Source organism: Lampetra fluviatilis, chromosome 26 (genome assembly GCF_964198595.1).
Source record: "Lampetra fluviatilis chromosome 26, kcLamFluv1.1, whole genome shotgun sequence".
In the NCBI taxonomy this organism is placed as follows: Eukaryota; Metazoa; Chordata; class Hyperoartia; order Petromyzontiformes; family Petromyzontidae; genus Lampetra; species Lampetra fluviatilis.
In genome coordinates, this window is record NC_136300.1 from 9135014 (window position 1) to 9145985 (window position 10972).

The window sequence follows — 10972 nt, forward strand, 5'->3', positions numbered from 1 at the left end:
ACACTTCTTTCATGAGAGATGCCATTAATTTGGGGGTGCGTTCGGTGCAAAGGTTGTGCCCCTTTGCTCGAGGGACAGACTTGGAGCAGTTGATTCATCCGGCAAAAACCGGGCCCTGCTCATTTTTGGTGCTTTTACAGAATGTTATAGCCCTCGTTCAAAAAGACGAGCCACGTTTACTGCTCACAACCGTGACCGGTGATTCCCCCCTCCCCCTGCTCCCTGGTGTTGTCTCTAGAGGAAACATACAGCGAGACGAATGCATATTTGAAAAAATATAGATACATTTCGCCAGTTCTGGTGTTTGCCAGTGACTCCTCTGCTAATGCAGTGAATCATGACTCACACGCGCGTGCGTGCCTCTCACGTGAAGTGCAGTGACTTGATTGCTCGCGATGTGTAAAATCTCTGAGTAAAAGTGTTTGTTTCCAACAACGTCTCAATAGTTTTACTTGTCTCCTGGTACAGTGTTTACACGATGACTTGGCCACTGTTATAGTTTCAAAGCTTCCCTGTATGATTATTACCCCAACAAAGTAAACGCATGAGCACCCCAAACAATACTCGTTTGGTCAAGCAGACAAGCGCGTTTCATTCAATTTGAAAATATCCGGCCGTGAAACTTACAGCAAATCACCGTTTGTTAAATCATCATCCCAAAGCACTCTTATCATCATGCTACAACGACCATCAGCATGAACATGCGTTGTGCTTGTGACAAGACTGGTGTAGTTCTTCAAGTCGTTTTTATGACCCTTTTTTAGTCGCATAATTAACTCAAAAAGAACTTGAGATTCCAGAGCAATGTGAATGTTTCACGTAGGGAACTGCGTCATGAATCATGGTTATCCCTTGCAGCGCAAAATGTAAATCGTTCAAGATCATTGGGGACAATAACGACAAATGTAGAGGCCAACCAACTTCGGGAACAAGCCGGGTTTAGGAAAGGTTTCTCTACCATTGATAACTCGCAGACTATATTCAACAAATTCTGGAAAAGCCCAATGCATGTCGATATCAATGCGACGTGCCTCTGTAGACTAGGAAAAAGCATTCAAGCTCTCGAAACACAAGGCCTGAATACGTAATATATATTTTAAAACACTAATAAAAACATTTTAAAAAACAGAACCACACTGATATTACATAGAGAAAGTACCAACATACACAAAGTGACGTGCTCTCGCCAAGGTTATGTACAGTGACGTTTGATTTACTTAATGACAGGGAGATCGGGGAAACAAATGCATGAATATCAATGGGGAATAACAACCGTGTCAGATTTTTCTGCTGATGTGACAGTGATTATAACGTCAAATAATAAATGAGCTGCGAAACATGTAAGAGTGTGTGACCGTTCGAGATCTGTGCTTGTGTGAATGGGTGAGTTTTATGCATTTGCATGCGAGCGAGACTGCAAGAGTTTCGCCAGGTGTGTGTGCTTGTGACTAGAGTTTGGTGTGTGTGAGTGTAAGGGGTAGTCGGGTGGTGTTGTGGTCACGATGTAGGATGTACGAGCACCGTGTCTGTCTGAGAGGGCCATGCTCTTGGTAATAGCAGCTTGAGGCCTGCGGTAAAGAATATCACAGACCTGAGTGAAATATCCCACGCCCCATAATATCCATAATAGAGATCTTTGGGTTAGATCGCGTAAATATAGATGTGTCGTTAAATCCGCCACCACCCGACACAGCCAATTAGTAAGGTTTGTCACGGAAACAAAACGTGGCAATTCGTTACGAGTACAGCACACCGGTGCGTTGGAGAGTAAACCCGCAGCATTTACCATTCGAGTACGACGTTTCGCCAGTAAATACTACTAGCATTATCAGGCGACAGCCAGAGTTGCGGAAAAACCCTCCTGTTTCGTTCCTTAAATAGAGGAGATACATGTGATGTCGTCACTTGTGAGCAAATAAAGTGCGATGACCAAAGATGGGGGGGGGGGGGGTAATGTATGCATACAAATTACAATGGATATTACAATGGAAACCTGGCAGGACCCTCCTGAAAATGAGCCTTGAGACTCGGGGAGGTAAAAATAATACGGTATCGATTACCGTTTCGAGTTTTGCCTCGAAATAGGACCCGGGCTTAAAGAGGGCACTTGCATCGCTCGCGGCGTTGAACCCACGCGGTGGCATTGGGCGCTGTGATCAGACGGGTATAAGGGGTCGTCCATAAATGACGTCACGCGATTTTGGACGATTTTTGACCCCCCCCCCCTCGTCACACGGCGTCACAAAAAGTCAGACCCCCCTAAAATATGACGTCACAAAGCTCTGCCCCCCCCCCCAAAACAATATTTCCATTTTGAAAATAAAACATGCTTCAAATCGCTTTAAAATATTGTCATTGTAGTGCGTGTTTAATGTGGCGCTGCACTCTGATGTTGTAGGAGAAAACATGTATTTAAAGTCTATGTAATTAAGTAGAACGTGTTGTCTATATTTAATAAAAGTTACGCATTTTGATGTGACGTCACATTTCTCACCCCACCCGTCACACATCGTCACAAATGTCTGACCCCCCCCCCCCCCCTAGGTGCGTGACGTCATTTATGGACGGCCCCTAATTGTTATTGTTATAACTATTACATGCCGTGTCAACCCATACGATGTACCCCGTAATCTTGTACATGGAAATTGAATTTTCAGCTCTATACGGCGTGCAGCCGTTTCAACATTGATTGGTCTCCATATTCTTACTCTTACTTTTCGGTTTTTTCCGTTAAAGTCACGTAGGTAAAAATAAATAATGAAAATAATATAAATCATAATAGAAATAAAATAATATATTCTTGGTTCTTGATCATATATATTCTCCATATTCTTGGTTCTTTCGGTAAAGTCACGTAGAAGGGAAATAATAAAGTAATAAAAATATAAAACAAATAAATTCTCACGACGTTTCGACTGCAACACAAGAAATCACCATCAGGTGTGAAATCTACAGCAAGAAAATTAAATCAAAATTAAATCTTCAAATCAATACATTGTTGGTCTGTTTGTGTTTCTCCCTTGTGATGATGGCACTCACATGGGACCATCATGATGTATGTTAACAGCTTCAAAAAGTCTCCACTCGTTCGCCATCATTGTCAACGCGTGCCTGGAACCTTCTCCAGGTGGTCTCCACAACATTTCTTGTGGAATTGTTGCAAATTTTCAAAAGCAATAAAAACATTTCGTTATTTTTGAAGCACCCAGCAAAACCACGTGAGTCCCACCGCTGAGTGTAGGAATCGATGGAGACGATTCCCCGCGCAGAGGAATCGATTCGCAAGGCGCCGCGCGCGCCCCGCGGCCTTGCCCGGGTCAACGTCGCAGAGACGGCGCTAGGCGAGACGCTGCATCCGTAGCGGGAGTGGAGGCGTTAGTTCGTATCGATAGTGTTCGTTCGTATCGATAGTGGAGGCATTAGTTCGTACTGATTGTGGAGGCGCTAGTTCGTGGCCGCTAGTCTCGGCGCTTCGTGTTCAGGAGAAACACGCGGCCCGGCGGGAGAAGCGACTCAAGGTGCAGCCCCGTGAAAGCGTTCTCACCCTACATACACACACCCTACACGCACACACCCTACACACACACCCTACACACACACTACATACACACACCCTACACACACACACCCTACATACACACACCCTACACACACACACCCTACACACACACAGTCTACATATACACACCCTACATACACACAGTCTACATACACACAGTCTACATACACACAGTCTACATACACACAGTCTACATACACACAGTCTACATACACACCCCCTACGCACACACTCTACGTACACACACCCTACACACACACACCATACACACACGCATCCTGCTCACCCTACATACACTCACCCTACACACACACACCCTACATACACACACCCTGCTCACCCTACACACACACCCTGCTCACCCTACATACACACACCGTACACACACATCCTACACACACACCCTGCTCACCCTACACACACCCTACACACCCTGCTCACCCTACACACACACACCCTACACACACACACCCTACACACACACACCCTGCTCACCCCTACACACTCGCCCCCTACGCACGCTCACCATAGCCAAAACCACTGACCTTAAACGCCGTACTTTGTAGGCCTGATTTGTTCTCCACAGTCTGTTTTAGATGCACAGGTGAATAGTGGCTTTTCATATCAAACCAAACCATAATACAACTCCAGAGTTTACTGTGAATAAACCATTACTGCCAAGATGCACTCACAAGCCATGTGGGCTGATGGTTTGTTTGTTTACGCGAGGTGCAGAGAGCCCACATGGCCTGTGAGTGCATCGTTTTGTGTAAACAAACCATCAGCCATCTGTGGAGACATTAAGCATGTTTTTTTAAAATATAAAAATGTAAACTAGTTGCAGGCGATTTAAATATACTCTCAGCTCTAGGTACAGTGGGTCAGAGGTCACATGTTTGATCTACTATACCTGATGTTATGTTTTAATATTTGAAAGATTGTGACAAGGGTGCTGAAATTTGGTTTGGCTGTTCGTCAAGACTACAATTCCACAAAATGTCATCAAATTAATTGGAGTTCGGTAAGAGCAGTGTTGATTTATTATCGTATGGCCTGGATCACAGCAGCATGGAGGCCACTGCGTTGCCAGATGACTGCTCTGTTGCTTATGTATGCATGTTGAACTTCTTTCGCACCGTATATAGCCAACCGTGCTAATCGGAGGTGCTTAAAAAATGTAATTTTTAGCAAACTACAATGACCCGATTTACTAATTCCACAAACGTCTGATTAAAAAATATATAAATACTGTATATGTAAGATATTCTCAGTGTGAAAATTCTTAAATGCTATTTTTTGGAGGCTAATTAAAACTTTTCATTTTAAATGGAATGTTTTTATTGTTATTCCACCCTTTAAGAGTAAAACAAATGCAATGTATAATATCCATCTTCGTTTTTCATTACAACCACATTCAGAACCTTAAGTAATAAATGTGTTGGGAATGTGTTCACCATCCCCGGTGTTCTGTGCAGGTAACGTCAGTATCATGGAGACTGCGGTTGAGACCGTGGCGAGTGAACTGTCGTGCATGAACACTGGACATGACGATGGTGAAAAGGCTCAACAACCCCAAGAGAACGTCGGCGAGGGTGATAAGGCAGCGGGTGAGTTATCTTGAACACTGTGTTGGCCTCAAATACAGGTAGTCCCCGACTTACGATGGAGATGCGTTACGACGACCCCATTGTAAGTCGAAAATATCGTAAGTCGAAAATGTCCTAGTCTACCCAGCAGTCTTAAAGAATGGTGATAATTTAGCAAAATAGAGCAATTTACAGTACCGTACTGTATAAACTTTATGCGTACAGTACATCCCGGCAGCGTCCCAACGTACAGTATCGTACCTCGTACGCTGCTGCGTTTGCCAGCCGCGCGAAATGTCGAATATTTTACAATTTTGTCATATTGCTATCGCCATCGTAAGATCGAAATATCGTAAGTCGCCTTGTAACGTATCCAATATTCACTCGCTTTCGATGAGAGAGAACAACTCGGAGGCGTGAGGAATTGCAGACAAGCAGGAAGGCAGTAGCCAGGCGGTGAGCCGGTGCTTCCAACAATTGCCCAAACTCTGTGGCCCTCTATATATTAAGATGCTTTCAGCCAATTCACGAGTGTTAATAAATGTGGGAGGAAACTGGAGCACCCAGAGGAAACCCTCGTACGCGATGGGGCAATATCTCTATCCCATACAGATGGATCAAAGATGAGTCTCAATTTTTCTGTTCCACGTTCTCCTGGCAAGCATGGCAGGGCACCTCAATGCCCACGGGAAGAGAGTGTCATAACATTTGTGCGATCCACTAATCCACACCGCCACAGTTCTGGATTACAAGCGTATGCCACCACCATCCGAATAAATAATAATAAACATGTAATCGGTATTCAGAGACGATTCTTTATGAGCTGTAAGATAAAAAAAAATCCATGGCTAATTAGAATGAAACTTTAAATCTCATACCATCCGGGGCCATGCTGTAGTGTATAGCCTCGGTATCTATAAATATACCCAGCATTCACTGTTTTACATCCTATCCTGTATTGCTTGAAATGTATGGCCATCAATTTTAATATTAAAATCAAGGTTAAGAGATTTCTATGGTCAATTTTGTTAACATTACCACCTCTCTCCATCCTTTCCCTCTGCTTAATCCCCCAACTGTTGACAAAGTTGGCATCTCCACTCTTCTAATTATTGTGTCAGTTCACTTGCAATTAGAAAAAAATTCTCACAACTAAATTTAGCAATTAGATCGGCATTTTGGCAAAAATTGCCCCAGCTCTCTAAGTGGCCTAATCCAAAAATGTTATTACGATTCAGTGATATTTCTGCTTACCAATGTATATGTCATTTATACATCTTCTCTAGGTGACAGTGATTGGTGGATGGGCAGCAGTGATGATGAGGAAATCAAGCCTGGGTGCCCAGACTGGATGCCCAGCCCAGAACAGATTCGTACTCTGTTTGAGTGTATCGCTAAGGAAGTAAGTTTTGCGAATCAATCACAGTAGTTTAACTCCTAACACTCAATACACATCTTCTTGGTTCTTTCGATAAAGTCACGTAGAAGGGAAGTAATAAAATAATAAAAATAAAACATAATAAAACAATTATTTTTATTATTTTATTACTTCCCTTCTACGTGACTTTAACGAAAGAACCAAGAAGATGAATCCCTGCAGTCACGAAAGCTTTAAATCGAAACTCAATACACACCTTCATGGAAGATAATGTTTAACGAATACATAATTAATATACACAAAATATCATAATTATGTATAAAATTATGTTATTTTAATCCGTCTTGAACTCCTGGACCAATGTTTCCCAGCAGCCTTTGTTTAAAACCAGGAAACTTCTGGACTGGCTCTTCTTTCTGGGTGCATGAGTCGAGTCCAGTCTAATAAACAATTGCTGCTCACATGCCAAACGATGTAGATAAGAGCAGCTCTGCCCCCCCCCCGCTGTGTGGTTCATGGGGTTTTTTTTGTCCAAAGGTCATTGCACTGGTTAGTGTGGGTCAATGACAGTAGGGAGCATAGCTGTGGGAGCATAGAAGTACAGTAGTACAACAGTGGCTTTTGCTGCACTGTCCTCTGCTGCCCATCACATAGCCCCACATCCGAGTTTTAGCCTGTTTGTATACGAAAACCTACGTTTTAAGTTCAACAGATGTAAGTTCATTTAAGGGAAGACCAGTGTGATTAGAGCAGGGAAGGATTTTAGTGTTTGGGGTTGTGTGGTGAGGCAGCTAATTGAGAACCGGGAAAGTCGCGAAGCACTTTGCATTTTTTATTCAAGTGCTGTACATGAATAATGTAGCGTACTTGTGTGTTTTTTGAGAATGCAAAGGATCCAAATGAATTGGCTTTACTGCTGTGTTCCATCTGTTTGCAGACAGGTTTCATGTTCTGCAATAGCTTAAAACCCTCTTATATTAAATGACTTAAGCATTATTAAAATCATTGTAATATCAATTGCATGTGGATAGATGGCAGGGAATACCTATCTCACTCTCTTCCACAAATGTAGCTACCGACATACCTCTTGGCATTGAATTATGGCATCTGTCATAACATGATTTGAGCCTCTAATTTAAAAGGTATTCTAAACAAATGAATAAGTGAATACCATTAAAAGAAAATCATGTTCAGGTTTATTTTGTTTTAAGCTGGTGAGAACTCAAGAGATATGGATAGTCTCTTTGGGACTTTACCATTAAAACTAATATCATTTCAATGTACACTCTGTGTTAAGGGGTCACTTCCACTAAAAATGACACATTTGCCTCGGCGCCCGCCCACCCCGGAACCCCAATGTCCGGATGAACCGGAAGAAGAAGGCCGAACAGAGCAGCCAGATGGGCAAAAGAGTGAAACACTGGACGGAAAGTAAGTCTCACGGTCACACATCTGTAAAACCCGGCCAGGTGGCTGAGCCATAGAGCGAGTGGCTGGCAATCGGAAGGTTGAGAGTTCAAATCTTGGCTGGGGGTTTACTTAGCGCATTAGTCTTCCGGGGTTGATAAAATAAGTACCACCGTGTAGGCAAGTCAAAAGTGGTTGCCCTATGGATATATTTGCTCCCCCCTGAGGAATGTCGAATTTCCACTACTGTCTCAGGGCTGTGAACAGGTCATGAGTACCAGTGCCTCAAAGCGAGTTTAAGCAGGAAATAAATGTAAAAAAATGTTAACTGTATGTCTGTCAGCCAAATTGCCTGGAATAATCCAGAGACGTATTGAATACGATTTTGAATGCGACCTCTGTTAAACCACTAAGCTTTGGCCTCAGTCAAATATCTGTGACTAAAACAATCGCAGTTAGTGGGGTGCACTTGAAAAACTACGCTCCCGCACTTCCCATATTGACGCCGCCTCGATACTCACAAATGTCATACTCCCATTTACCTATAATGGCTTTACTAACATCATCTTAAAATAAAAATATATACACATTCAGTAATACATCTTTATATAACAATTAAATACTGAATGGGCTTCTCACAACAGGAAATGGGTACGCGTTATGCCTGTTTCCACTGTCGCAATTGTTTTATTTACAATATTTACTGGATAAACACATGCAATGGACACTTAGCGATTGTTTAGTGACACATTTTTCTAATTTTTTATAAAATACACTCTTCTATTTGTGTCATGTGTGAATGTGCAGGTGTGACACCCCATCAGAATTTGATTTTAACGAGGAACTGACTCCAAAGAAAACCAACGACAAAAAGCTATTCAGTCCACGTAGGACTCCAGGTAATCCGAGTGCTCTACTTTTGTATGGTAACACTTGTCTGCAGTGAAGTGGGGGAATGGTTTCGATATGAGGAGATGATTTAAAATTATCCTCAGGCCATTACAAGAACTGCAGGCACGTCGCTCCATGCCGAGTCATGCATGTGCCATGATACGGGGTGACGCAATAAATAGTGCGTTCATTTACATATGAATATCACGTGAGATTAATTGATAGTAAGGACGTAGACTCGCCGAATCTCTATCAGTAATATTTAGTTTACGTGGATTCATCTCGTATCAGTCACCAACCCACGGCATTGCAGGAGCCCGCCCGCCAACGGGGATTCCTCGTGTGACGTCGTAACAGGCAACTAGGGCTTCTGTTTGAGCTCGCGAAGCCAAGAGACACTGGGTAGACAAGGAGCTCCTCTGTGCCTGGGCTTCATAGGTTGAGCCCGGCAGAACCTGGATGTGTTTAGTTATGTAAGCACACCAGATAAATGACCGCACCGCGTAATGGAGCAAACCACTTAATCCAGCAATTAATCCTCCAATTCGAACACTTTCTGCAAATGTTGACTCGTCAGACAGAGAAGTGCTTGCATACAGGCTGAAAACAAAAGGGTGCTCAAAAGTTGGTTTCTCGACAACGAAAGGTGCAGATTGTGACCACTGGATTCAGAGGCAGATCGAGAAACTTTGCAAGAAACTTTTCAGCCTGTATTTTGCAGTTCCCCGAACACGTTCCTTCGGAGTGGGCAGGTAGGAACTTGGTTGGGCAGCGCATTCGTGCGATCCGTGTCACGCGGCGCAAGCTGCGTGGAAGCAGCGCGTCACGTGGTGCTGAGCCCGCCCGAAGCGCTCTATGAAATACAAATCGAGGGCGTGGCTATGCACGACAGACAGACAGACAAATAATCCCTGGTGGGCAGTGTGGAACTGTTTTTCCTACCTGTAATATCAGCAAGTATATGACCGTGTGGAATGACCAAGTACCCATTCTAAACACAATTAACAAATAGGAGACTCAGGGTGGGTTCATATTCCACTTTCCACTGTTGTGCATGGGCAAGAATTGTAACCAGTTTACAATTTTACAGTCATTGCTATACATGAATAGAGTGATGAACACTAAATTTAACATAAAGGTTTTATCAGCAAATAATGTAAATGAACAGTGAGGATGCAGCAATAGTACTTTGGCTTGACCAAATCCTCGAGAGGTCATGGTTCAAAAACGAAAGTCCTTCGGTGTGGGACGTTTTGTTTGTTTAACGTTTTCTGTACAACTGCGGAGCACAAGGATTCTTCATGTTTTTTCACATTGGTTCCATAAGGTATGGCTGTTTCAAGTGTAACACGCACGTACATGCTGCTATGTTTATTCCAAGTTCACGTTTGTGATGTTGGCTCGCAGGAAGCGGAGGGCGGATACCGAAGCGGGAGGCCCGTCTGGACAAGGTGCTGTCCGACATGCTGCGCCACAAGCGGATGGACCAGCAGCTTCAGCAGAGATCCAGCCAGCACGGCGCTGCCGAACGCGACGCACAAACACCCACCAGCAAGAGAAGCGCGTCGTAATTATAGGACAAAAAAGTTTAAAACCAGTTTTTTTTGTATTAATGTACAATGTTTTTCTTACTCTTTTTGATTCAATTGAAATAAAATTTATTTTATTATCGGTGTCTCGATTTGTTTATATCTAAATCAGTTGATATACCTCATTTGCAGTACTGATATTAGTCGTTGCAAATGTTTCCATTGACACATTTGTTTAGTTCTAGATTTGAAGCTTTCGTGACAGCAAGGATTCATAGTCTTAGGTTTTGTTCGGTAAAGTCACGTAGGTAAAAAATAATAATAAAATAATAAATCACGACGTTTCGGAGGCAACACAAGTCTCTGTTTTCAGGTGGGACCGTCACAGCTAAATTTACTGTATCAAGTGAAGATAAATCCAAAAGACAACATCTTTCCTCCCCTTAACCAGTATTTAAGATCTTGTCTTTTGGATTTCTCTTCACTTGATACAGTAAATTTAGCTGTGACGGTCCCACCTGATGACGGAGACTTGTGTTGCCTCCGAAACGTCGTGATTTATTATTTTATTATTATTATTTTCCCTACGTGACTTTACCGAAAAAAACCTAAGAGTACATTT

At 42.9% G+C, this 10972-nt stretch overlaps 1 protein-coding gene across 1 annotated transcript; it reads left to right on the forward strand.

The window, feature by feature from the left end:
• Positions 1-3448: 3448 nt before the first annotated feature.
• PAGR1 (PAXIP1 associated glutamate rich protein 1) lies at positions 3449-10476 on the forward strand. Its single transcript, XM_078868945.1, has 6 exons — positions 3449-3518; positions 5035-5166; positions 6432-6547; positions 7821-7954; positions 8738-8829; positions 10229-10476. The coding sequence occupies exons 2-6, from the start codon at positions 5049-5051 to the stop codon at positions 10390-10392; spliced, it is 624 nt and encodes a 207-aa protein (XP_078725071.1). The 5' UTR covers positions 3449-3518; positions 5035-5048; the 3' UTR covers positions 10393-10476.
• The last annotated feature ends 496 nt before the right edge of the window (positions 10477-10972 follow it).